The sequence below is a fragment of the Anguilla anguilla genome, chromosome 8, assembly GCF_013347855.1.
Source record: "Anguilla anguilla isolate fAngAng1 chromosome 8, fAngAng1.pri, whole genome shotgun sequence".
In the NCBI taxonomy this organism is placed as follows: domain Eukaryota; kingdom Metazoa; phylum Chordata; class Actinopteri; order Anguilliformes; family Anguillidae; genus Anguilla; species Anguilla anguilla.
Window position 1 is genome coordinate 29,902,418 of NC_049208.1, and position 27,323 is coordinate 29,929,740.

The 27,323-nt window shown below is 43.6% G+C and overlaps 1 protein-coding gene across 1 annotated transcript in view; it reads right to left on the reverse strand.

Moving 5' to 3' along the window:
- Positions 1-27,323, reverse strand: part of LOC118234465 (oxysterol-binding protein-related protein 10-like) — a 59,966-nt gene that overhangs the window by 7,773 nt on the left and 24,870 nt on the right. The window contains exons 7-11 of the mRNA XM_035431007.1: positions 24,783-24,913; positions 11,070-11,216; positions 9,910-10,384; positions 4,531-4,717; positions 3,508-3,690 (exon numbers count right to left, since the gene is read on the reverse strand). Of these exons, the coding sequence (XP_035286898.1) occupies positions 3,508-3,690; positions 4,531-4,717; positions 9,910-10,384; positions 11,070-11,216; positions 24,783-24,913 (1,123 nt within the window). The remainder of the gene's footprint in view (positions 1-3,507; positions 3,691-4,530; positions 4,718-9,909; positions 10,385-11,069; positions 11,217-24,782; positions 24,914-27,323) is intronic.

Genomic DNA, 27,323 nt, shown 5'->3' on the forward strand with positions numbered 1-27,323 from the left:
GCTAAACACAACCGTGAACTTGCCTCAATCCTCAGACTTACCATTTTCCTAACCCTAACCCTAGCTGAACCCTAGTTTGAGCCCTAAACCCTAATTGAAACCATTGGTACCTATGAAAACACCTGACAACCCATTTAAAATTGATGGAAAACAAGGTAAATATCATGAATACAATAATACAAATGAAAAATAATATGTATGAGGTCATTTAAAAAACACAAATGTTCTCCCTAAAAAAACATGCATTTATTGCAAATTTTCTATGGTCATAGGTACACATGCTACGAGAGAAAATTTTTGGTTCATTCAAAATCATTAACAAACCCATGTCCTAACCTTTCTTCAAGCTGCTAAACACAACCGTGAACTTGCCTCAACCCTCAGACTTACCATTTTCCTAACCCTAACCCTAGCTGAACCCTAGTTTGAGCCCTAAACCCTAATTGAAGCCATTGGTACCTATGAAAACATCAAAAAACCCATTTAAAATGGGTGGAAAACAAGGTAAATATCATGAAGACAATAATACAAATACAAAATAATATGTATGAGGCCATTTATAAAACATAAATGTTCTCCCTAAAAGAACATGCATTTATTACACCATATGGTCATAGGTACACATGCTACTAGAGAATTTTTTTGGTTCATTCAAAATCATTAACAAACCCATGTCCTAACCTTTCTTCAAGCTGCTAAACACAACCGTGAACTTGCCTCAACCCTCAGACTTACCATTTTCCTAACCCTAACCCTAGCTGAACCCTAGTTTGAGCCCTAAACCCTAATTGAAACCATTGGTACTTATGAAAACACCTGACAACCCATTTAAAATGGATGGAAAACAAGGTAAATATGACGAATACTACAATTCAAATGCAAAATAATATGTGACGGGTGCTGGAGAAAAGGTCCGCAAGTCGCAAATCTTGAAATCGCGCTAGGAGGCAAAAAAGGTTTTTAAATTTTTTTTTTTACTGTTTTCCTTTTTTCATATTACGAAAGTTAAAGTGTTGAAGAAGTCACTCAATAGAATAAACAACATTTTTAGGGTCGCTAAATACTTATAATTTGTCAGCAAAGTCGGCTTGTTTTAGTGATTCTTACAGCTGGGTTTTGGAGGCGTGATGGGGGTGCAGTTTAATTAGCATGTTTGATTTCGTTGGCTATTGTCACTTTGTTTCAGTCAAGCCACTGCCCATAAATAAAGCCGTGTGGTAGTAGCCTATGTTTGTTTACTCTGTGAGGTGCTACAATGGCAGATGCTCAATCAGTAGGTGAGAGTATAAGCTTTCTAACAATGTATAACATGTCTAATTTTGCTTTTGGAATAGCGTTTTATAGGTTAGCGTAACCGAACATTTTCTTACCATGGCATTCGCTCTGTATATGGTAGCATTAAAAGACGTTGCACCTAACGAAACATTGTCAACGATTTTTCGTAATTCCTTGGAAAATACCATCATTATTGAAGACTTCTGGGCATAGTTAAGCCATATGTTTGCTGATAGACCTATCTGACATCGTTTTCTGGAGCAAAACAGAAGCGGATAGAGCTGTCATTGATTTACTGTCTGTGTCTCCATCTACTGAACATAGATAAGATTTCATCATTGCTATGTAAGTATTACTGCTCAAAATATTTCGGTTATATACGTTATTTTAGAAATTGAGTGTCTTTAAATAGGTTAGTGGTATTATGTAATGTTTAAATTATATCTATGTTTCATCTTAAACCTTCATAAGGGGCTCATATGCTTTACAATGGACAAAAAGCATTATATTCCTTTTTGGAGAGATTTTGGATTTGTTTCTGGACCCTTAGCTATTTTAGACCAGTGTTAATAATTTAGACATTTTGGGTAGATTTGGAGATGCTGGGTACACTGCTTAGTTTTTGCTTCATAGATCTTTAGTAGTTCTACATATCCACCCTTAGATTTTATGAACTTGTGGTCAAGAAGTTTTTGATCCAGGACATGTATACTTTAACCCGCAATCTCACAGTATTTAATTGCGAACTAAAAAAGGAGCAAATTCATTTTAGATTTTTTGCCTTGACCATTGCATTTGTGGCACTTTATTTCTTACAAAATTATGAATATAAAGTAATCTAAGCTAGTATTATAAATGGTACAAATGTATTGCTTCATTTAAGACATTTTTAATGTCACCACAGAGACATTTTTAGTCTCTGTGGTGTTCACATCTGGAGTTATAAAGCTTTAGATAGGGTAATCCCTAAATGGACAAGGATTTACAGGTACTCTAGCAGGGGAGTGGTTGGGGTGGAGTTAACTAGCTATTGTTCCCACCCATTATCTCCCTGTGAGAAGTGTGAAAAGTTCTAGATCGTTCAAGGGGATTTTCTCTGCTTGATTTTAGGAGTACCAACATTCAAATAAGCATATCTTCCTCAACTATTTTCAGATTTCAATGTATGACACATCATTTGAAAGTTTATAATCTGCACTTTCATAATCTTTAAAAAACGGAAAAATGCCCTACTTGAGGACCAAAACAGCAGCACCTGTCACATATTACTCAAAAACACACACAGAAGAGACACATTCGCATACATATCACATGCACAAAGACACCGTGTGCACACACACACACCCGTGTTTCCAAATAAGGAAGCACCAGCTCAGGGATTTAGCACTGTCCTTGAAAACATTCAATGCTCAAGCAGAGACAGAACACAGCTCTTCATATGTCACCATTCCTCCTCTCATCCCTCTGTTTATCTCTTTTACCATAAAAACGGCTCCTCAATTATCATGAAACTTTCCGGTTCGCTATAAGGGAACAGCCTTAAAACCAGCCTAACTGGACCCAGACTCTCAGTCAGAACTCCCTGAAAGGTCTTTGAAAGAGAGGGACTACAGTGCCAGAAATGCAGCAGATCTACAGCAGACTGTGTTCAGACCGGGTTCTTTTCACTCTTTTCTACTCTAGGGTCATAATTAGCTAGTGATGCTTATCTAACACCCAGTAGCTTCTATTTTAACTGGAAATGATTTTTCTCAATAGGGATTTCTGCCTTTTCATCTACGGTTGGCTTCTCGTTTTATGTTTTCTTTGAAATAATCTTCACTCTGGGGGTTCTGACAAGTACATATTTGGCAACAATAATGGAAACAGTATACTGGGTTAGTTGTGCTAATGCTAGCTTCCGTTGAGTCATGAGTTACTTCTTGATCATGTTATGCCTTTATTGAATGAACATAAATTTTATTGGTAATGATTGCTTCTATTTTCAGATGGCATTCTAGATACATAATTGAGCATCACGAAAGCATTACATTGCAATTATATGGAGTATTATGAACGTGGGAAATGAACCGTTTTCAAGGTAAAGGTTTCCAGGGGCAAAATGGTGCCACAAAAGTTTAGTTCTGAGTGTAGTCTTTCATCTGTGATTTTACAGTTTTCTTATTATCATCTCTCAGGTCTTTACTGAAGAATTGAGCACAGTGTGGTGTACAGTAACTTGGTGCATCTCACCTCGACTCTGATCTTCCCTGTTTCTCTACCGGCCGAATCTTCTTCCTGAAGACTGGCAGTTTGCCAGTGTCAATCACTTTGGTCTCTCCGCTGCTATAGGTGAACTCCAGTGTTCCGTTCCACTCCCCCTGGGCCTTGCACACGATTGTATTGGTGGGGTTGTGTTTCACCTCAGCCGTCACCCTGTCAGTCACACAGAGCCCAGGTTCACATCCACAGAAAAGACCAATAACACACTCCAGGCAGGATTTTAGTGTACAGTACTGGAACAAACTATGGAAGCACTACTTAAAAGAGTTTACATTGCATTACACTACATTACAGGCATTTCATTTAGTTTAGTACTCTTAAAACTTTTATCTGTGCTCTTTCCTCTGTTGTTGTTTCTTCCTCTGTAAAAATTTATTTGAAACAGTTATCTTCTTCAGCACGAATGGTAATGACATTACATGACCATTAGAAATTTGAAAAAGTATACAAGCCAAAATAAATAAATAAATAAATAAATAACACAAAAAATGGTTTTCTTTGCTTTAATTATTTAATGTAGAAAAATACTAGACGAAGAAATGTTCAAGCTGATTATTAAATGATAAAATGTCCAACAGTAAGAAACATAAGACTTCTCAATTATGGTGGTATGAACTAATACATAATGAAAGGTGTAATGATTATTACTTGTTTAACAAAAAGTGCTAATTATTTCCAATGCAACTTATGTTGATATTAACTTAATTATTTATTACATCTATTATGCCAAAGAGGAATTCTTGCAAAATATTTCATTACTCGTTTAATTTTTAAAAGTTTATAAATGCAGTGTTTCCATAATTTGTGTCAGTACTGTACATTTGAGTCAACATTTGCATAATATCAACATAAAAAATGTGTATCCCATAAAAAACACACATACACAAGCACACACAGAAGTGCACACAAGCACGTGCGCACACACATAAGTGCACACAAACACACACACACACACACACATACAAGCGTGCGCACACACACACACAGCCCCACCTGTGTACCTTCCCTCCATAGAAAGGCTTGGTGTGGAATGTGACGGTGGCGGAGTAGCCACTCTTGGCACAGCTGATGAAGACTTTGCCGCCCAGCTCCACCCAGGGCACGGTGAGGATGGAGCGGGCATACGCACTGGGCAGTGTAAACACATACTCCTCGTCATGCTCCAGAAGGCAAAGGACCCCTGGAAGTCAAAGGGTCACAGGTCAGAGGTGATCTTCTCTCCATGTTCTCATCTGACAGCATATTCAAAAGTGTGTGAAAAACCAACATCAGGGGTGGCCAAACCAGGTCCTGGAGAGCCGCAGGCCAGGGTCTGCTGGTTTTTGTTTTTACTCTGCATTTAATTGATCAATTAAGGTAACTGATTACACAGTTAACTCGCCTCACTTGACTTCTTTGGCCAAAGAGGTTGTTGTATTTAAAGGTGAAAGCAAAAACCAGCAGACCCTGCAGCTACCCAGGACCAGGGTTGGCCACCCCTGACTTCGATCATTAAGCAAGGTCATACTTAAATATTCTTCGTATTTATGTAAACAGCTTAAGCAGTTTTTTAAGCATAAATGCCTATCGTTATATTCAAAAGCTTTGACCTTGTTTCTTATGTACTGACATTATAATTTAATTTAATGTAAATGAGAAAGTTTCACTTCCTACAAAGACTGAACACAAATTATAAATATTTTACAAGCCCTATAATGCCGCTGGGTTTTGCTGAGGCTAGTCCACCTTGAGGTGCTCAGACCACTACGCCACATAGCTGCCTGAACTGCCAGCCAGTTGTCTGCCATCTGCCGATCAAATCACATGCCAATTCTTTGTCCATCACAGGAATGAGACTCCATGATCAGCAATTCAATCGCTTAATTCAGCTCAGCATCTGCACATTTCTCATTCTGGCAGCTGTTCTTTTTGAAATGTGATTGCTTATATGCATTCCCCTGGCACAGATTTACCTCAACAGTACACTAGTAATCCCCAAATACATCCAAAACTATTGAGCTGCTTAAGGAATATATTAAAAAGCTCATTTACTGTATGCCAATAATGGCTTACACAATGAGCTAAAAGGAAAACTTAAAATTCCTTTTAAAATACATTCCTGCAGATCTTCAACAAGACCACTCCATAAATGACCTTCAATGAAGAAATGGATACATATTCCAGTTTGCCAGTTTCTCCACACTATTTCAGAACAAATCTCAAATTTTTGTCATTTTGGTTTTTTAAACACATATTGAAACCGGCAACTAATAAAGTTGGTTCAAAACTCCAAGTAATAATGTATGACTGGTAAATGAAAAATAAAAGCAGCTCTTTGTTGTTTTTCTTTTTGCATCTTTTAAAATATGATGTTTATGCATGACATCACCATTTCACATTCTCCTCAAATCTAACTTGCTTCTGAATTTCCCCCCAAAGACATTTCGATACCTAACTGGAATTTTTGTAATAAAAATTTTGTAAATCCTGCCATACAAAAACAAATACTGTGTGACTGATCAGATTCACAACTGCACCTGAACCATATTTTACGCATTTATGTTCATGTACAGTATTTCTCCTTTAGTACACTTGTATATAAAGTATTTCTCCTGAAAAACATTAGTGCATACTTTGAGTATTTAGCCAGAAACACATCTGTCGATGAAGTGTTTCTCCTGAATCACGCCTGTGCTGTGCAGACACTGCTCTTGGCATCTGTACGTCGTCTCCTATGCAACCCTGCTCCCTCCGTGTGAGATATGAGGGAGTGAGCCAGTGACACATCTGTGGGAGTCACCCATGACTCATCGAAGCCTGGCAGGGAATACATGTGATCCCCCACAGATGTGTGGGGGGGAAACGGCACTGCTGTCGGCTCATTACTCCTTCTAAAAGCCCAATTACACACAACGCTCATCAGAGCGGAAAAAAAAGAAAAACACAGGTCAGGAAAATGGCTGCCATGTGGTTCGGGGCTTCAAGCCTCATTAAGACAATTGAGATAATTATTGGTTGCTCAGCATTTTTTTTTACTGCCACACAGGGGGGACTGGAGAAGCCGACCACAAAAAATAACTTGACTGATAAATCTGTTGTATATTGTCCTTTTGTTTTTTCTGTGTGATGGCAAACTCACAGAGGAAGGAATGGAGATGCACTTCACAATGTCCCCTGATAAAGAATGTCTTTACCTGCATCATACAGGAAGTATGACTGCTTCTCACAGAGATCCACTTCCTCTGAATACGACGACATTTACATCATAAAGTCTCTTGTGCATTGGCTATATTTCACATGCAATGGTTTACCCTGCTCTTCTATTCCATGTAGCTATTTAAATGACATTTTCTAACAGACCATTAGCCTAGTTGCTGTGAATTTTTCATGTTGAGAATGAGACTGGAGATGGGTTTTTAAAAAGAATGTTTATAACTGGACATTTTGTCAGGCACTTCTGTCTTAATCACTTGTTGGTACATAATTCCTCACACTCCACTTGTAAGGCCTGTGAAGTGTTGCTTTTCAGGCAGGTTTAGCTGGGCGATTTCTCATGAAATCACAAGAAGTAGGCTACTTGTTCCACTGTACTTTTTTAGAAGCGGCATACCGACATACACTAAAAATATTCTCCAGGAGAACAAATTGTTTTCCAGAACATTTTGGCAATTTTCCCATTTTCCATGACTTTTACGTAACTGGAAAACTGCATCAAAAAATTCCAGTTTTTCCAGGACATGAATCTGCCACTGCCAGCTCACATCTGTCCACCTGTGAGTAACGTTCCAGACACGTGTGTGCCCTTTTTATTTTAACTTTAACATTAATGTCTACAAGCGCCACCATATGTCATTTGCATCTCTTTTTGTTCGCCCAGCTATTCCAAATAAATGATCCAAAGCAAAGTAGGCTGCTGTGGTTGGGACCGTGTGATCAGCAGAGCAGATGATGTTGAAAACTGTCCTCGGGCGTTACTATGACTGCACAAAAAAATCCATTCTTCTCCGTGCTAAACAGCGGCTCTTCACGCCATTCATGACAAACCGCCGGCGTCACGGGTCGATAGCCAATGGGATTCCACAGATCGCCCGCGGAGAGAGCGGGTCACACGCACCGCGGCGCTTCACTGAGCCGGCCGTCACCCAGAGCGGAGGCGCTCGCGCGTTCTCCAGCGTTCACACGCCCCCTTCCCCCGGGCGGCCTCTTCTCCTCGGCGCAAAGTTAAGCATCGAGTACAGCTGGGAAGCACGCGACTCCATTCAGCATCGACTCGTTCGGTCAATACGAATCAGTAAGTCAACGCAGGAAATGAGCGTCTCCTCGGTCACGGCTTTGGGTCTGACGCAGTCTGCTGGAACAGCGGGACCTGAGGGGTGCACTCCTCAGGCAGGCCTGGGGCCACACAGTGTTCAATACAGCCTCACACTGATAACAAACAAGAGTCCGCTACTGCATTAATAACAGGTCCTGTGCTCGCACACACAAGTACTGCCACTGTATAACAGGAATGGGCACGAGTACTCGAGCATTCGAGAGCTCGAAAGACGAAGACTGCTCGAGTACTACACAGTACACGGGAAACTCTGCTTGAGAATAAATTCAGGTGAATTAACGTGTTTAGCTTCATTCTTTATTTTTACATGGCAGCTTTAGCAGTTCGTCATTTTATGGGTAATTATGTTCATTTCAGAAATCCTTGCTCCGCAGTCTAGTTATTTCAGCAGGTGTTGTGACTTCAAAGTGGTGGAGTTTTCAACATTGTCAGCATCATTATACAAACCTGATCCGTTTTTATTGACTACTATAGGCCTATAGCCCATAACCTACAATAACATCAGTAACAATATAGGTTACATATTTAAGGATGGGTGTTTGTCAAGTCAGTTGCGGTAAAGTTGATGAAAATCACTGAAAAACTGAAAAAAGCAGCAGTCTTTAAAAAATATAAATTAATGGAATTAATAGATCTCATGCACGAAACAACCTAAATAACCTGCACAACCGTAGCAACAGGTGCGTGAAGTTTAAAGGAAAAATCAGTGGGCATGTCGCAGCAGCAGGAACAAATAGCAGCGAGATGCACTGATGGACCGGTGCAGATTTAATCACTTTGGTCCATCACAGAAAGAAAGCATGATTTTTTTGCCTTTACCACGGGTCCGTTTGTATTTATTTAAAGTTTGTTTCGGTACAACGTGTTGTGCATTGTGAGGTTTGAGTCTTTGATGAAGCATGTTGTCACTGACACGTTACCATAATGGGGGAACGGGAGCTTAGCAACAATTCTGTTGACAGGGGCCATCAAACATTTCCTTACAACAACTGACAAGAACAGGATTTTTGACCCCAGCACATCCTAGAATGCACATTGTCGCACTTTGTTTCTCCCAGAATTTGGCAATAATAGGGTGAAGGTGCTATGGTATGGATGACGGTCCCCATTCAATTTGCTAAAAAGTCACGGAAAGCAGGAAAAACAAAGGAATCCGTCCAAATTAGTGACTCAGTCAATAAAGGTCTTCAGTACAAATGCAGACTGAGGCCTGGAGTCTTTTTTATTATTTGGTGCCCGATGTGTGGCTGTAAATATTGTCACCCTAATTTAGAATGTCTACTTATCTGTAACCACAACCTTTCACATGCAGCTTTAGTTCCTAGTTCCTAGTGAGCGATGAAACACAGTCCCCTAACCGACTGAAGCCTCCCATAAGCAGAGCATCCCAACAGTCGGTTGCACGTTGCCCTATGGAGCTATTGGCCACAGTCGGCCCTGGCACGGTCCGGATTCCATCAGAGACCGTGGGGCTCATCCACGCACAGAATAGTGCCTTAAGTGAAAAAAACACCCAGCAACAGTGGGTATAGCCTGCGTTATCTCACTGACTACACCCAGGAGTCCCAGCAGGGTTGCCTGCATACAAATCATTGAATCTCACCAGGTGGGATCAGTTTATCACTTTTCCCCACTGAAAGATGCACCTCCCCTCTGAACAGCGCTGCCTGTCTTGTAGCAACCTGTCAGCCGGTAGTGTGGAAAATGGCGTCTTCCTTGTAGGCAGGTGAACTGGATTACTGCATGTGCTTCTGCTGCAGTGTTTTCAATCCTTCAACCAAGACTCAAATCTTCTCCCTCTCACTGCAACTCACACTCTTTTTCTGCAACCTTCGGCATTCCTACCTACTACAGTTGTTTTTTGTGCACTTAAAAATATATTACTGCCTCAGTGTTTTCCTAATTGTGTTCATCTGTAATTGGGTGATTTATCTGTGTGTCATATATTATTTGTGTGTCTGTACAATTTAAGTGGCTTTTGGTTCTCGAAAAGCACAATATGAGGCCCTTTACCCCACAGCGCTTTGCTCCCTCACACCGCTCCTCCTCCTTGTTCCTACCTTCCCCGACCATGGACACTCCGATGGACATGCCCATGAACTTGCTCTTGGTCCAGACGTGGGCGTTGACGCACATGCGCCTCTCCGGGCACTCGCAGTAGAAGCCGGAGACGGGCGGGTGGTGGGACACCTGCTCGGCCACGAAGCGCACGCGGTAGCAGCCGGCCGCGTCCGGGCGGGCGCAGTCCCGGGCGGGAGGGGCGGAGCTGTTAGTCCTCGGGGGCCGGACCCTGTCTCTGGGCACCTCCCAGGAGCAGCGGAAGCTCTCCCCCAGGATGGGGTTGTAGGGCTTCTTGGCCACGGCGCCCTTGCGGCCCTCGTGGAAGGCGGTCATGTAGTACTCCACGAAGCCCACGATGCGCTCCTCGGGGCTCCCGGCCGCCGTGATGGACAGGAACATGTCCGGGTGCGCCATGAAGTTGGCGTACATCTCCAGCAGGGAGCGCTTCTCCAGGATGAAGGTGGGCAGCACCACCTGTGTGGCAAAGGAGAGGAAAGCAACCTTAGGTCAACGCTGTATAATGGATAAAGATTTAGCTTTACTGCTTTTGGAAAACAAATACTCTTTTGAGGTGGTTGGGCTAAGAGTGGAAATAGCAACCTAGTGACCCTGAACCATAGCTTACCAGCTATGACTCCGTCTCTGTTTGAAACACATTTGTATGGAATGTCTCCAGTAAAGCAGCCATTACTGTAATTCAGTTGGGAGGGTGCTTTCTGGATGGGTCTCTTTTATTGGATTTTTGAAACTTAATCGCCATGAGCTGATTGGTTGCAATCTTGGCTGCAATCAATGCTCTATGGGTCAGTTCATCAGAATTTACAAGACAGCTGTGACATATGTGTATCACTACAATAAAACCAAATAAACCTAATCTAGTTTATTAAATAAAGAAGAAATTTAAAATGGGACTCAAAGTATTCTACAGGATATTAAGTATTGTGTGCACTGTCCAGGTAATATTGGATTTTGACTTTGATTAGCTGCTTTGTAGAGCCCTTTAATCTCCCATGAGCTTTAAACACACAGACACACACAAACACACACACACACAGACACACACACACACACAGACACACACACACACACACACACACACACACATACAGACACACACACACACACACACGCACATGCAAACGCACATGCGCGCACCCACCCTGGTGAGGTCCATGCCCAGTTTGAGCTGTGACAGCAGGTGCAGGATGACGCTACGCTGGTCGTCCATCACCCCCAGGTCCTCCTCCTCATTGTCCTCGGTGTCCGTCACCTCCTCGCTGGGGCTGAAGGCCTCCACACCGGGGTGCTGTAACCACAGGAGAACCTCTGTGAGCGAGGAGCGGGGGCAGGTTAGGGAGCTCCCACAGAACCTGAGAACCGGGTCTCCGTGGTTCATCAATCGCAGGACACCTTCAACCCTGGGTTATATAATCCATCAGGCATGATGGCAAATCAAAGTATTGAAGGATAAGGTTGAATGAACAGACTCCAAGCATATGTCTTCTAAATAGCCTGGGATACATGTGCTGACAGACACAGAGAAGGTTTTCCCCTTACAATGCAGTCCTAATCCAGACAGCAGGCCCAGCTGACCTGTGACTCTCACCCAATCAACACATGAACCCGCAGTCCCAAAACAATCCAGTGACTCATGTTAGCACTGGCACAGCTGACTGTTCCTGCTTCACCGTATGTTATAAAGGGCGACTGGGCTACATTGGGTGATTGAAGAGAGTCTGCACTGGGACTATGGGGCTCCAGGGGGTGAGGACAGAAACAAACAGGCCTGGGCACTCCATGAGAGGCACACATTCACTAAATGTGTCTTTTAAACCAGTCACCAATGGCGAAGCAAAAACCTGCCCACAGTTAGCTTACATGAAGACTGGCTTGTCTCAACAGAATCTTTAAAACCATTTCAAATCAAAATTAAACCCGTCAACACTTCCAAACACTTGCACTGCACAGGAGAAATGTTAGCATCAGCATATATTTAACATCCCCGTACCGTTAAATGAAGAGTGTTGTGGTCTTGGAATCAACGTATATCAGCGTTAAACTGGCAGGAAAATCTAAACTGGGTTAAGGCAGTGGGCACATTAGATTTCCCCTGCTGTAGAGCAGGCTGGAGCCCGCATTGTTCCTTATGCATAATGCAGGCATGTGTTCTGCAAACAGTCACTCTCAAGCCTGGGGGCCTTGAGCAAAAAGCCGTCCTCTCTCTCTTTCTCTCTGTCTCTCTCTCTCGCTCACCCTCTCTCTTATTCTCTCTCTCTCTCTCTTATTCCACCTTTCCAGACATGCATTAGCATCTCATGACAAAAGTCACACTGCAACCCAAGAAAAGGGGGTTCTTAAGTAGGACAGGTTATTTTTACATTCGCTGCTCAAATCATAAAGACATTTTGAAAAACTCTCGAACACATCATCATCATCATCTTCGTCTTCGTCTCTCTACCCAGGTCATGTGAGGAGGAGGAGGAGGAGGAGGAGGAGGAGAGCGTGTTCCCAGCAGCACCGGGAGCTCGCTGGCTGCCTGCCTCCAATCGGGCGGAGAGATCGGTTCGGCACGAAGCGGCCGTCTTTTTTTCTTTTTTCTCCTTCCTGTCTTTTTTACCTGAATATTTCATGGCGAGCGAGGCAGCGTGACTCTCCATCTCGCGCTCCCTCCCCCACGTCGCGGGCCCGAGGATCCGTCCCGGAGCGCTCGCGGGCCGGGGCGAAGGGCGCTATAAATAGAGCGATCGCTGGTTCCATTTCCACCCCCCCCCCTCCCCCACGCCAGCTAATTAAACAGAGACTGAGTGCGGTGCCTGTGCTCGGTGGTCCCCTGATACAGAGACAGAGAGACGCATCCTCAGGACCCCAGAATAAAACAGCCTCCTGTTAATAACCCTGACTGACAAAAAAAAAAGAGCAAAGCAGTTGATCCAGGGCAGTGAGTGAGAACAGGAACAGCTTTCAAGCACTCAGAGAACATGCTCAGCAGCTCTCCACATTACCCAAGGATAATCACCTGTTTGCCTGGCTAATGGGACTGGCGTTGGAACAGGAGCGGGATTTTTAGACACATCGCGATTCTCATCTGGCGCGGACGTGCTCCTATCTGGCCGAGTTAAAGCCCGCCGAATCGAAGCGCGTGGTCACGTGGCTCTCTGACGCAATCGATACTCCCCTCGCAAACTCCCGTCAGAGCGATTTCTACTTGAGCCGTGAAGCACAAAGCAATACACCCCCGACAGGGCCGGTCAATAGATTATGAAAATAAAGGTTTTCATTTGACGACAGCCAGAAGCAAAGCTCCACAGATCAGTGATTATCAGTGGCAGTACTGCCAATGAAGAGTTCAGGAGAACTCACAGAAAGATGTAGTGTTTAATTCACTCGGATGCTCTGAAAACCTTGAAATAACTAATGCAATAAAACAGTCCAACAGCTTTTCACAAATGTCAGCAAATTTCACAATACTTCACAGAGCCCAGGAAAAAAAAAAAAAAAACTGTATTAAGTAGAGGAGTCAACTGTGTGAGTTCACAACCCAGCCAGGTTACAAGCACATCAAGAACAACAAACCACTTCATTCAGTCAGCCCCTCCTCTAACACCAGCTTCAAGAGAAGTAACACAATCTTTAGCCCCCAGTCACAGGTCATGTGTGTCAGGAAGTTTCCATGGGTACCCTCAACCCTGGCATTCAACCCCCTTTTTCACCACCCCCCCCCCCCTCCCCCCCGCCCCCCCCCCCCCCCCCCCCCCCCCCCACACTACCTGGCGAGACCCCTACTCACGCCGCGTCCCTGGGGGGGGATGAGCTTGTCCTGAGTGCAGCTGGACCTCATCTCCTGACGGAGAGGCGCTGGGGTACGAGGGCCGTGCGGAGGGCCCGGCTGCCGGGGCGTAGGAGGGCTGCGCTGGCTGAGACGAGCCGACTGTGCTTGCAGAGGCTGAGAGACTGCGCTGCTGCTGCTGCCTGCCTGCCGCACTTCGAGTGGGACAATTCCCAGCGATGCGGATGATTCCCACCTCCTCTCCAGCCTTCACATTTCCACAACACCCCCACCAACCCCACCCCCACCCCCACCCAGCCCGCCTGCCTGCCTGCCTGCCTCCCTCCCTCTCCGCCCCCGCTCGGTCACATGACGCAGAGGATCAGACTTAATAACCAGCAGCCTGGTGACTCCAGAGACACCCTAACCTCTGCTACAGCTGGTGGGAGGCTTTCAAATAGTTTCTCTCGCTCTCTCTCTCGTTCAATAACTCCTGTTCTCACTTTCTTCCATTCTTTCATCTCTCTCTTTCTCTCTTTTGTTAGCTCTTGTTTGCTTCATTAACTAACCCCAGCCTTCCTGATTTTTCTCCCACTCTCCCTCCCTCTCTCTTAGCCAGGAAAGACCTGGTAATTATTTTGTTAACGTCAAAGCCAGGAAGTTAACTTAGCCAGAAATCCCTCACCACAATTTCACCAATTTTATTTTACTGTAAAGCTGTACTGAGAGCAGGGAGTTTTCATGCAATGTGAAAGTGCTGGAGATTTGGTTTGTTCCCACAATGCATTGTGTTACCCTATGAGCTGGGCCCATCGGTGGATTACGCAGTCACGTAAAAGATCTGCTGACAAACTTCCTGTGCTATCACGTATAAAGAGCTGAGCACAGCTGATTTTTCACACATCCACCTCTGCAGCATCTCAGCCATTAAGCAGATGCAGATCACCAGAAAGCAACTAGTGATCTTGTCAGAATGTTTATCTGAAGTATTTTGACACACCAACACAAGATTTTTGAACAAACGTTTTCTTATAAAACGTATCAAGTAGCCTATTCAAAATAAGTATTTCATAAAGAAAGTATTTTGTCGTACTTACCGAACATATCAGGCCAAAAGACCTTATGTGGTAAATGTATAAATCCTTGGTGATTGCCTTTTAAGCTGCTCTGTTTAAGTTGAGCTTAGTGACGCTTTTTCCAAATTCATGCCCAGGAACATTGACCCAGAAGCTGCCAGCTTGTCAAACACTGACAGCTGTTTAATGAATCCACCAGATGGAAGTTGTTCCATAAGTAGGTCATTTCCAAACGCAGGTAGAATACAAGACCGCCATGTTCCCATCCTGGCATTCTATCAACACCAGATCCCCAAGTCATCCTTTAGCAGATCCCACGTTCAATACCTATAAAGTGTCCCTTGCATCCAAATGCGTTGCAGAATGGTCTGATGTTCATAATAAAGCACAAACAACCCACAGCATGTCCCCCATCTCATTTCATATTTCCTAAAAAAGATTGATGGATTGCTTCAATCACAGTCACAGAATGTCTAGTGGATTCAGGATGCCCCTCGGTGCGTGCCCTGCATTCAAGCACGATCTCCACCCACGAAAAGCCACAGAGAAACAGAATAAAAAATCCTCCTCCTTTCTTCTGTGTTCAACAAAAAGCTCAAGACAAAAGGAAACGTGTTCTGCTGCAGAGTTCCCAGGTGTCAAAAGCTTCCTCTCAGAAACGCTCTCATCTTTCCCCACAAGCATATGGGAGTTAAACAGTACTTGGGACGTAATTTAAAACGCTTTTCACAGGCAAGCTGTACCTGCACATATTCACATAAAGCAAATCACACGCCCGGCTCCTCCATCCTCTTGTCTTTGTTCACCACAGGGAACAGAGTCCTCCCTTTTAACCGCAACAAGGGAACGAGCGAGAGACGGCCTGTCAGCTTCTCAGTCAAAGAGTGAGGCGTGCATTTTGCTCACGTCTCTAGATGACAGTCTGTGCTGTTATGGCACCAGTTACCAGGTAGGAATGACTTTGAAAGGACAGAGATTTCAGTGTTTTGGCCCCACCCACCACTGGCCCACACAGACAGAGGGTCAGGACACGGACTTTAATCTCTACATCTACACTGACTTTAATCTCTACACCTCTCTCTATCTCCCTCCATCTCTCTCTGTCTCTCTTTTCATCTCTCTCTCTCTCCTCAGCTCCACTCTGTTCATGACTGAAAACAAGCCCAGAGCAGAGAGGACAGGGTCACATGCTCTTAAGGATATGACATGAAGCCCCAAGAAGATAGGAAGAGAGGGAGGAGGGAGGAAGGAGGGGGTGGTGGGATGCAGTGGGGGTGTGATGTAGATATATGTTAATTATCTTAATATAAGCCAACCCTGTGCCTGATGCAGTATGGGAAACGGTTATACTAAATATGCAGTGCATTATTCTCTGTTGCAGAGTGGTATGTATTAAATTGTGTTAAAACAAAACCGAAAACACTGAAGCAAAGCATATAATAATGTGTACAAGAGCAAAGTGTGCAATTTGTAAGTACTATATTGTCAGAGGTTGTGGATTATCCTCTTTTTCATGAGAGATGTAAGAACAAGAAATCTTTTTTTCTAAACCAAAGCAGAAAGCTAAATAAATATAAACATCACTGTGTTTATGTCTGAACAAAATCATTGGTATTATTTTTCAAGTGCATTTACATAGAGCTTTTTTCTCCAGCTGGTGACTGAAAGTGCTTTACAGTGATGAAGGGGAAACTCGCCTCAGCCACCACCAATGTGCAGCACCGACCTGATACATGGCAGCCATTTTGCGCCAGAACACTCACCACACATCAGCTGAGGTGGAGAGAAATGGAAAGACTTTTTTTAGCCAATTAAATCAGGAGATAATTAGGTAACAGGTGGAGAGAGCCAGACTGAGACTGTGGCCAGGGCACCAGGAACCCCCCTACTCTTTGCGATGAGTGTCATGGGGGCGACATAGCTCAGGAGGTAAGACCGATTGTCTGGCAGTCGGAGGGTTGCCGGTTCAAACCCCGCCCTGGGCGTGTCGAAGTGTCCTTGAGCAAGACACCTAACCCCTAACTGCTCTGGCGAATGAGAGGCATTAATTGTAAAGCGCTTTGGATAAAAGCGCTATATAAATGCAGTCCATTTACCATTTACTTTAATGACCACAGTGAGTCAGGACCTTGGTTTAATGTCTCATCCTAAATGACGGTGTCTCCTACAGCACAGTGTCCCCATCTGGGGCACCGGGATTTATTTGACCAGAGGAAAGATTGCCCCCTTTAGGCCCACCAACACCACTTCCAGCAGAAACTTAGTTTTCCCTGGAGGTGTCCCATCTAAGTACCACACCTGCTTAGCTTCAACCATTCGGCAGGAGCAAGGTACATGGTATGTCTGCTGTCAATATCTGCAGAAAATGCAGAAAACAGTTCTCATAAAGCCTATCTAGCCTTATTTCATATACATCTGAATCAGAGACATCAGCTACTGCAAATTAAAATAAAATAAAGCTTTGATCTTGACAGCTGTAACATACGGGCAACTGACTGTGACTCATAATGGCTTAGTGACTCACAGAAGGTTCTAGGTGTCAATGAAACAGTTCAGCACCATGGACAGCATTCTCTAGGCCACAGCTGAGCCAAATCGCATTCCAGGTGAGCTTCAACACACTTTTCTATTCTGAGATTCTGCTCGAAAGGTCTTCTTTCTTTTTGACCCCTTGGCCCTCTCTCTCTCCCTCTCTGCAGATAGAGGGAAGGCACACAAACTAGGCACGGCAGTTGAAAATGGCAGCTGGTGACAATTTGCCCGTCGTGCAGAGGCTCATATTTCAAAGCCTTGCAGTCAGATTACTCATACAAGACTAATACAGTATACTGAGACTGACTGTTTCAGCCTACAATACCCACAAACCACTGCTCAGTGCACCCCTACATGAAAATACCCACCATGATCCAGCTATGCTCATCAGTATAAAGTGAAGAGAAAAGGAGAAGACTTTGTTTAAGCAAGGCAGTGGTGGAGCACTTCATCAAATTGCATTGGGAGTCAAAACGGATGAACGCGTCTGGAAAGAGCCGCAGAATTGGCAGCGGCATCAAAGAGATTCGCTGAAAACCAGAGCAGAGTAACAAAAAAAATCTGTCTCTTCCATTCTGAGCACAAAGCGGATGTCTAAGGACAACCACAACAAATAAACAATTCATTCAGCGTGCTTCAATAAATCAGTCAAATGTATATTTCATTGTTCCCTCCACAACAGAAGCGTCAAAGAAATCTTTGAATAAAGATCTTTCTGAGATACAAATGAAAATCATTAGATGCCCTGTAATTATGAGGTATAACCACAGGGAAGATACAAAAGAGATACCTGTGTGGATGATCAATGGAAAAACAATCATGGAAATCAAATACACTCTGTTCTTCTCGCTCACTACCACCACTACCCACCACCATCATCATTATCATTATCACCATCAAAGCGCTTGGCAGACACATTTTTGGCAATTATTTGGGGAGACAAGTGTATAGAATTTCTCTGGGTGAGTCACAGGCCAATGTTCCCCTGTCTGCTTGCTTCAGAACGGAGTCTAGACAGGGAAGGCCCGGTGCTCGCCGTGCTGTTAGGCTACACTTCTGAACTGAGGTCTCGCCGCACCCACAAGCCACGCATCTCACAGCCGTGGCCACACCTCTGCACAAAGGCCCCACACACTCACACAGCCTCTGAACACGCAGGCCAAGGGAGGCTCAAACACAGGAAGCAGGCCGCGCTGCGTCTCTCCATAAAGGCACGCCCAGCACATTTACCCCTCAAACAGCAAATACAACACTCCACTGCCCCATATAGCACCTGTGAAAAAGCCTATCTCCAAAAAAATGCTTTCAAAACCTCAGATGTGCCATACCCAGCTGAAGATTCTCTCAGCTACGCTGCAGCATCCACTAGCACACCTCATCGGGAGTGACATTTTTCTCATATTACACATTCCGGGACTCTTTGATGCAAATGGATTTTCACTGATGCAATATGGGTAAAATCGCTCGCAGAATTAGTACAGCAGCAGCATCTCACACAACCCTGCTTCATTCGTTAAGCCAAACACAGGATTAAAATGGTAAATGGACTGCATTTATATAGCGCTTTTATCCAAAGCGCTTTACAATTGATGCCTCTCATTCGCCAGAGCAGTTAGGGGTTAGGTGTCTTGCTCAAGGACACTTCGACACGCCCAGGGCGGGGTTTGAACCGGCCACCCTCCGACTGCCAGACAATCGGTCTTACCTCCTGAGCTATGTCGCCCCACGGATTAATAACATAATGCTGCTACTGTAAAACTGTTACACTGTAATAAGACTGTTCCACATTAGATGACTCGCCTACACTTGACTGGGTATATCAACATACATTAAGACAGAATCAAATGTACCATGAACTCTTTCACAGTGTAATTTTACTTGTCCTCAAATTATGGTGCAGAGTGTATAGCGCTATGCTGGAGTTCATGCTAGAGTGCCCAGGAGATAGATTCTTCCTTCTTCTGTCACACTTGGAGGTCCTCAAACAAAACATCATCATTCAACCCATTTTTATTATTTTCTTTCGGATCTGACAGAGGTATTCTTTGTCTTCAGACACCGTTGCATTTCTAGTGCTGTCACGTCCTCGGGGGACAGAGGGAATCAATGCGCAGTAAAACTAACTGACATGTTTTATCACAGAGGACAGTGAGTGAATTCTGCATCACAGGAAGACCACTGTGATTCCCTGCTTATGAAAACTTTATATTTAGACTGCATTACCCAAGAGTGATTTTAAAAATTATATTGGGTTTTTAGAAATCCATCTTTCCATAAAGTTTGCCTAATCAGTTTCAATGACTCAATTTGGCAGCGAAAAGCCCTTGTATACAAAGTTACAGTAATACAACCTGTTCCACATCACTCAAGTCCAGAACAGAGCAATAACCCTCTTCTCTGATCTTTAGTGACCCCTGCTGGCAGATACAGATACAAGAAATACAGATAAATGCCTGCATGCCTGCGTTTAATCTCTTCAAATGAATTACCCATTCTACACGCAGTACACTTCACAAAACACGGCCATTACTACAGAACAATATAGTGGCCTATCAGGGATGGACGCAGATAGCAGAGAAACGGCTGTCTGAGATAACCTAATTGCACAGTAACTTCTGCTCTGACACAGTCCAGCTGGCCAAAAGCTTAGAACTATGTAAAAGAGACCTGCGATTTGTCCCAGCGGGCCAAAGTTTTCTCTTCATGTACTTTTTGAAACTCTTTATGTACTTTTTAAAAACTAATTTTATTGAACCTGAAGCTTTTTTTGTACTAAACCTAAATCAATCTGTCATGTGGCTTGGCGCAGGAGCGGCAGTAGTTTAGCATACTGAAGTACACCGGGGCAGAGCAATGTCAGCTTCCGCCAGACCGGCATCACAAGAGGGCAAACTGATGAAATTACCGCAAGTACAAGTACTCCCCCCCCCCCTCCCCCTCGCCCATTTTCCATCCATCTTCCCCCGCCACAGATAGCTTTGGCCGCCCGCCCACCAAGATAACGAGAGCACTTCGCCTGGCGCATCTATGGACTCCGTAAAGAACCACTGTTAACACCTTGTTTTACCGTTCTCCATTTTGCACAGGAAGCCTCACAGATAAGAATCCAATGAATGGCTCTGTCATGACTTACACTGTTAAGTCATGTAAGGACGGTATCTCGGAACTGAGGTTTAGATAACAAAGGCTGCATGTCCCAGGACATGAAATTATCCCCAAGACAGGAGAATCTCATGACACAGGTAGGGGTCTCATGATTGCCCATGCTAACCAGATGGTAAGCTTTTAACATTGAACGTTCTGTCGGATGTTGGCATGGTGTTTAGATTTTCTGGGCAATTATGAACATTCGTGAAGGAACGACCGTATAGCCATAGCAACCGTATCAACACAAAATCCACCAGAACCTCCTAGAATAAGGAAGGACATAGGACGGAAGGAACGGCATATGTGGAGCATATGCAGCGTATGCTGTTCTGTTGGTCTGGTTATAATTACAATCTTCAGCTAACAGCTAGAAAAATGCATGAGTTGGATGTACAGCACACAAAATAAAAAACTCTTGTGGATTGACTTGCTATATCAAAACAACTGCTCTCCTCAAATATCATTAATAAATAGGTATTGACATGTTCTTGACAACTAAAAAACAATTACAACAACAGTTGTCTGTCTGTTGTCTCTTTATCCAGAGAATAGCCCAGTGTTAAATAGTAAGCATCAAACCACACAAATATCAGTTTAAAAACTGAAGAAGCAGTCAGGTTGTCATGTGGGTGCAGTAACAGTAAGATAAATATAGTGGTACATTTTATTCCTGATAGGCTTCCCACAAAACCACTGTCACTACTTTATGGCAATATCAGTATTAATCATATGGTTACAACACAGTCACTCACACACTGTCCATTACATCATAATGGGCGAGGGCCTTATAAATGATGAATCTAAGGTTGACATCAGAAGGTTGCAGGCATGAAATACGAAAGGGGTAGCACTTCACTTTTGGACAAGGTACTTTATCTGATTTGTGTGTGAGTGTGTGAGTGTGTGTGTGTGTGTGTGTGTGCACGCACTGGATTGTGGATTCTTTCCATCATGGTTCTATGTGTTCTGTTTCTATTGTGGGTGTGTGTGTGTGTGCGTGCGTGCGTGCATGCGTGAATTGTTTCTAATGGTTCTGTGTGTGATGTTTCTATTGTGTATGTGTGCATGTGTATGAGTGTGTGAGAGAGAGAGTGTGTGCGTGTGTGTGGATTGTTTCTAATGGTTTTGTGTGTGATGTTTCTATTGTGTGCGTGTGTGTGTGTGTGTGTGTGTGTATGTGTGTGCTTGTGTGCGTCTCTGTGTGTGCATGTGTGTGTATGTGTGTGCATGAATGTGTGTTGTCTGGTGTGCAAATAAACCATATAAACCATATAAATAATGTAAAGCAACAGCAATGGTAATGAAAAAAATGGAAAGTTTGTGACTATCTTTGGTTCAGCCTTAATGCTCACAACTATGATGAATTCTTTACTGGAGAGATAAACAATAAACAATAAAATTCATAAAGGTGTCCAGTATCATTATGAAATGGCCACTGAGCTGCAGAGCTAGAGGCTGGCTCGTAATACAGCAGCCTCTACAGGACTCCATGCCATTTTGTTTGGGACACACAAGGCCAGTACGTGCACTGTTACTGCTGTAAAAATCATCAACCTGTGCAAATAAGGGTCTGTTTGCCAGCTTTCTCTGGACCCAGGACTGGACTGCAGGAGGGGTCGTGTGGTAGGTTAATCTTGCATAATAAATAAATATGCCTGACACTGTAAGTATGTCCAGAAGTAAAAATGAGGATGAATTATTGATACACATCGACTTCACACTGAACAATCGTTTCCCATTTACCAACTATTTTCAATTAGCTGCTCTACGTCTGCAAAAAAGCCAAAGGACCTGCTAAATGTCGAATAACATGGTGAGGATCTCTACACTCTGACTGGGAAGACTGAAACAACTCTACTGTACAACAAATACTTTTTTATTTATTAAAAGCACAGTGTACTAGAGAGAATGGCAAGATAGTCATGTTTAAACAGGAAGCAAAACTAAACACATAGGTGACAACACTGGTAAACCGGACACAGTGAATACCATTTTCACAATTCATTTCTACACAATTTTTCAAATATTATGTCACAGAAACGTAGTTAAAAAAAGTTCAGAGTAGAAATTACTAACACACAACCTATGCCTGCAATTCCCCCATATATACGAATATGAATGACAGCTGGAAAGATAACTTAAATCACAATCGCATTTAGAGCAGTCTGGAAAACACTGGATTTAAAAGCATAAATCAAATGTTATCCATGTTATCTACAGCAACAGGTAGGGTAACAATCACAAAATGACGGTATATTATTATAATCATGTAAGTGGAATTTCTCATAGCCAAATGTGAAACAGTAGAAGCACAGACACCTCCCATCTGAGAGAGCCATAGAATGCAATTACAGACTAGGAACAACAGAATCAGGTTCATTGCCTATACTGCAGAAGTAATTCAACAAAGTCGAGCTCCTATTTGAGTACACACTCTTAACTCATTACAATATCATGCCTTGCATATTCTCCTGACATTTACCAGAAAAACAGTTTAACTACGTATGAAGAAAGGCAAGACAGCAAGGTCACAGTACAGCCATCCATCGTCAAGTTCACCAGCTTTGAGTTGCAAAGCTATTATGCTTTCATCACATTTAATCACCTTAAAAAATCATATGGAATGAGTTTCTAGTCTGGCCATATGTCACATATACAATGTCTTTTTCCTGCTTAATTATTTATTTCAGTTCCAATTACTCACTGCATAGTGTAAATGAGTGCCGTGGTATTAAATTAATCTTGGTGAAATTGTAATACAAGTACTAATCGCATTATAACATATGATGGACACATAATTGCCCCAGAAGATTTGTCATGTCTTTGCCGTCTCAAAATATTTAATATTATACCATAAAGGGCAATGGTGTAAATGGTAATATTTCATCACTCTAATTTCAGTGTCAAATGCTAATTGTATCCATGACTAAATTCCTTTTGAATTACATTTGGACAATGACTAGTGCCTGAACACCAACTCCTCCCATTCACAACCAAAGAAGACCCCATTATAGAAAAACTATTCTAAAAATGGAAAACAGGTTTAAATACACAGGGGGTTCTTCTCAGGATTCTAATTTTGAGACTCGATCTCGGGCTTAAGATCTTTTCCCACTCAAAGAGTTCCACAGGCCCCAGCTGCCCTATTTCCCTGGTGAGGTGTAGTGTTTGATACTCAAAGAGCAGTGATCTTTCTTCACCCTCGATGGGGTGGGGGGGTTCATGTTCGGATGTGTGCTACCCGTCTTTGAGCTCAACAGCGCAAAGCGCAGCAGTGACTGGGTCTTAACGCAGCCAGAACAGCGCAGAATGCCCTGGGCCTCTCCTAAAAATAAACAGGTGCGCACGCTACCTTCTCATTACTGCGGCATGCGAGCTTCAGATTCAGCGGCTGCCAGTACTCTGGAATAACCAGCCACGACGCGTTTCAGAGGCTACGGCAGTAATGGCACTGGGGACTGCGTGAGCCACCGCATGCAGAGATAAAACGATTTCACGAGCGGAACACGACATTTACACTCCACTTCTTATTCATTTTTTCCCCTCAAGTGGGCTTCTCGCACAACCCGGTTGGTATGAGCATTTATGGCACGATCACAGGAACGATCCCATCATGCAATCAGCAAGCCGAGGGTAAATAAAGCAGATTTATCTCCAGACACACCGTCACGTTCTCATATGAAATGTGTGAAGTGTATGAAATGTTCTCTATAAATAAAGGCTGATTGATTGATTGATCGATATGGCGCAGAGAATGGGGAAGTCATTGCACCAGGAAGTAATTAGTGCAGGTGCAGGGTGACAAAAAGTCATCAAGCAAAAAAAAGACACACAGTTTAAATACCCTGGAGTGATTTAGAACAACAGGACACAGTTTCTCCCTAAACTGTCTTAGATTGCCTGGGAGAAAAGGTTGTTTCTTTTTTTGTTGCAATAAATCACCCGGGAGCGTTTAGTGTGCATGTGTAACTATTCATCTCAGGTTCGTATATATAGGCCAAACACTATTGCTGACATACCGCAGCCTGAGCAAACAGCAAAGATTTACGGCTTAGCACCTCACCCCATCAAAGATACAACACGGAACATCTGCCCTACAGTACGGTGCATAACCTGAGCCCTAGCACAGATGCATTACTCCACTTCCCCTCAAGCACAGTCCTACAGGCAATCTCTATCCTAGACGCTATATGACATATAACCTCAAAGATCCTGTACAAGGTTCTCAAACCCAGCAAAGATTACACTGCACTAAAGGCACAATGCACCCAAGATATGTTACTACACAGGAGCCACAGGACCCCTCAGGTGTTTTCCGCTGACGCTCCGCTATGAGAGGAAATGGGCTCACCTCCGCGCCCGGGGGCAGGCTCTTCTTCCGCAGGGCGGGGGAGGGCTCGGCCGAGGCCAGGGAGCTCAGGCTGCCGTTCTTCATCCGCTGCACCGCGGGCGACTTGGGCTCGGGCCAATCAGGGCCAGCGTCTGTAACCGGGACAACAGAGCGGCGCATCAGGACAACGCGGGGCTGCAGCACGGACAGAAGGAAGGAGGCAGAAGCAACCCGGACCGATGTACTGAAAGCCAGGCTCCGCTTCCCAATCCTGCATTGATTAGTTCAGTCTGGGAGCGCTCGACCTGCCAAGAGGCAAAAGAGAAGAACACCTGGGGGGCGTTCAGCACAGCGAGAAAGAAACAGGCTCCCCATGAAGACGTTGTTAATTGGCTCCCTCTGAAGATTTCATAACTCACACCATGCTTCCATTTTAGGAATCTTAACCTTATTTTGTGAGAGGATTACACAAAGGGTGCAAAGTTTAGTTATGTCTCCGGTGGGAAAGTAAAAGTATCGCTCATACGGCATTACATGCCCAGTGAAGGAAGTACTTTTATTTTGAAATATTATGAACTTTGATTTATTTTCTAAAAATAAAGAGAAGAAAAAAAATTAGTGATATATCAGAAATATATTTAGAATTTCTTTAAAAACATAGGCTGTAAATGTTCAGGAGTGAGATATTTTATCTTCCGAATAAACAGTGGTCCCCGGTATATATTTGAAATGGAAAATATCAAAAGACTAGTGGGTCATCAAGTTTTTCCAGCATACCCTTCGGTTTGTTGATGTGTAGGAAGAGGTGAAATGGGTAGGGACCATGCATGTGTATGTGTGTGTGTGTGTGTGTGTGTGTGTGTGTGTGTATGCATGTGTATAGACACCAGATGAAGCCTCTGCAACTACTCCTGTAGGTCACTCTGAACTGGTCTGAAAATCCAATCACCTTAATTATGTCAATCTCAAAACCCAATCACGGCCTAAACAGAGCAACATGCTGTTAATTTACAGTTCATAACAACGCAGCCATGCAGCACACTCTCAACCACCCCATAATATCCACTTTTATTATTCACAACATTCAGAACGCTCCCGTTGGTCACACAAAAGCCCCTGCTGAAGTGAAAGCACAGCCCCGAGTCAGCCAGACCACGGGCAGTACCACGGGCAGTACCACGGGCAGTACCACGGGCAGTACCACGGGCAGTACCACCGCTCCGGACCTGGAATTCTGCTTCAGACTGTTAAACGCCATCACCAAAATGAGTCAAGGCTTCTGAGATGGAGAGAGGCAACCTCACTGGCCCTCCAAAAAAAAAAAAAAAGGAACAACTGCTGAAACACAAGTACACCTGTACTCTACGTGAGAAAAGATGACCGCAACACACACCCATTTTAAAAAAACCCGTACAAGTGCTTATCTTTACCTCCGAGACCTTGAGCAATGCTTCCAGGAGTGGGTTACACATCAAATCCTGTGTGGCATGTTTGAGGGCATGTAAGTCAGGGGAAGAAGAAATAGCAGTTTTTCTGTTATTGGGCCGTTATTTTTAGCTCAGTTATTTTCCTATGAAAAGAATGCATTGTGTACACTGTTCTGCCTCTGTGCATCCACATATGTTACATCAATACAATCCTGCACCAGGGCTACTACTACCTGGCTTATATTCAGGTGAAACCATGAAAACATGATTATTAAATTATATATTTCATATTCACAATTTCATGTTTCACAGGATTTGGAACAATTCAAAGAAGGGAAAAAACTAAAAATGTGAAGAATTTCACTTTTGCTTTCATGTCTGAAGTAAAATGTATAAGGATTTTAGATATTATTGTAAATATTGTAGGTTAAGTTCATTAATCCAAAATACACAGCCTAAGTTCGTGTAATATGACTGCCATAGTAGCTCTCAAAATCCATGTTGGTGTGGCTAGTTTTGACTCGGTCTGACCTTAAGAAATCCTCCAGTCAAATTCATTTCCACACAAATTATTCACATTTGGGCTGCAATACATCAGGATCCAATTTAAGCCAGTGGGGGGACGAGGACCCTGTCAGGAGAGTGCATTCCAGAAGGCCATCAGCTCAACCCCAGTTAAATTTAATGCATCTCATATTCGTAATGGACCGACCCGTTCCACTGAAGCAGCTGGAGTGGAGCCCGGAGCCCAGAGTGGGTCCGCCATGATGGGGGGGGGGGGGCTCTAATAACACATGCTTCCTGTCTGCCGGACCCTCAACATCCGGGTGCTGCAGTGGTCAGGGGGCTTCGGCCCAGCAAAGGACACTACTGTCACATGCCTTACGAAGGTACTTTATGTCAAAGCCAAAAGAAATAGTACTTATAATATGGAAGGACATTTTATACTATTACATGTATTATATATTACATGTATTCAACTTACAATTACATGTATTAACATGTTTCCTGAGAAAAGGCAATAATATCACTAACATCTATCATCATCCGGTAACAGTAGCAAAAGGCAGCCATATGCAAATCAAGGTGCCGTGCAGAAGCATGTAAGGTCAGGCATTTTACAGCTGAAAATGGC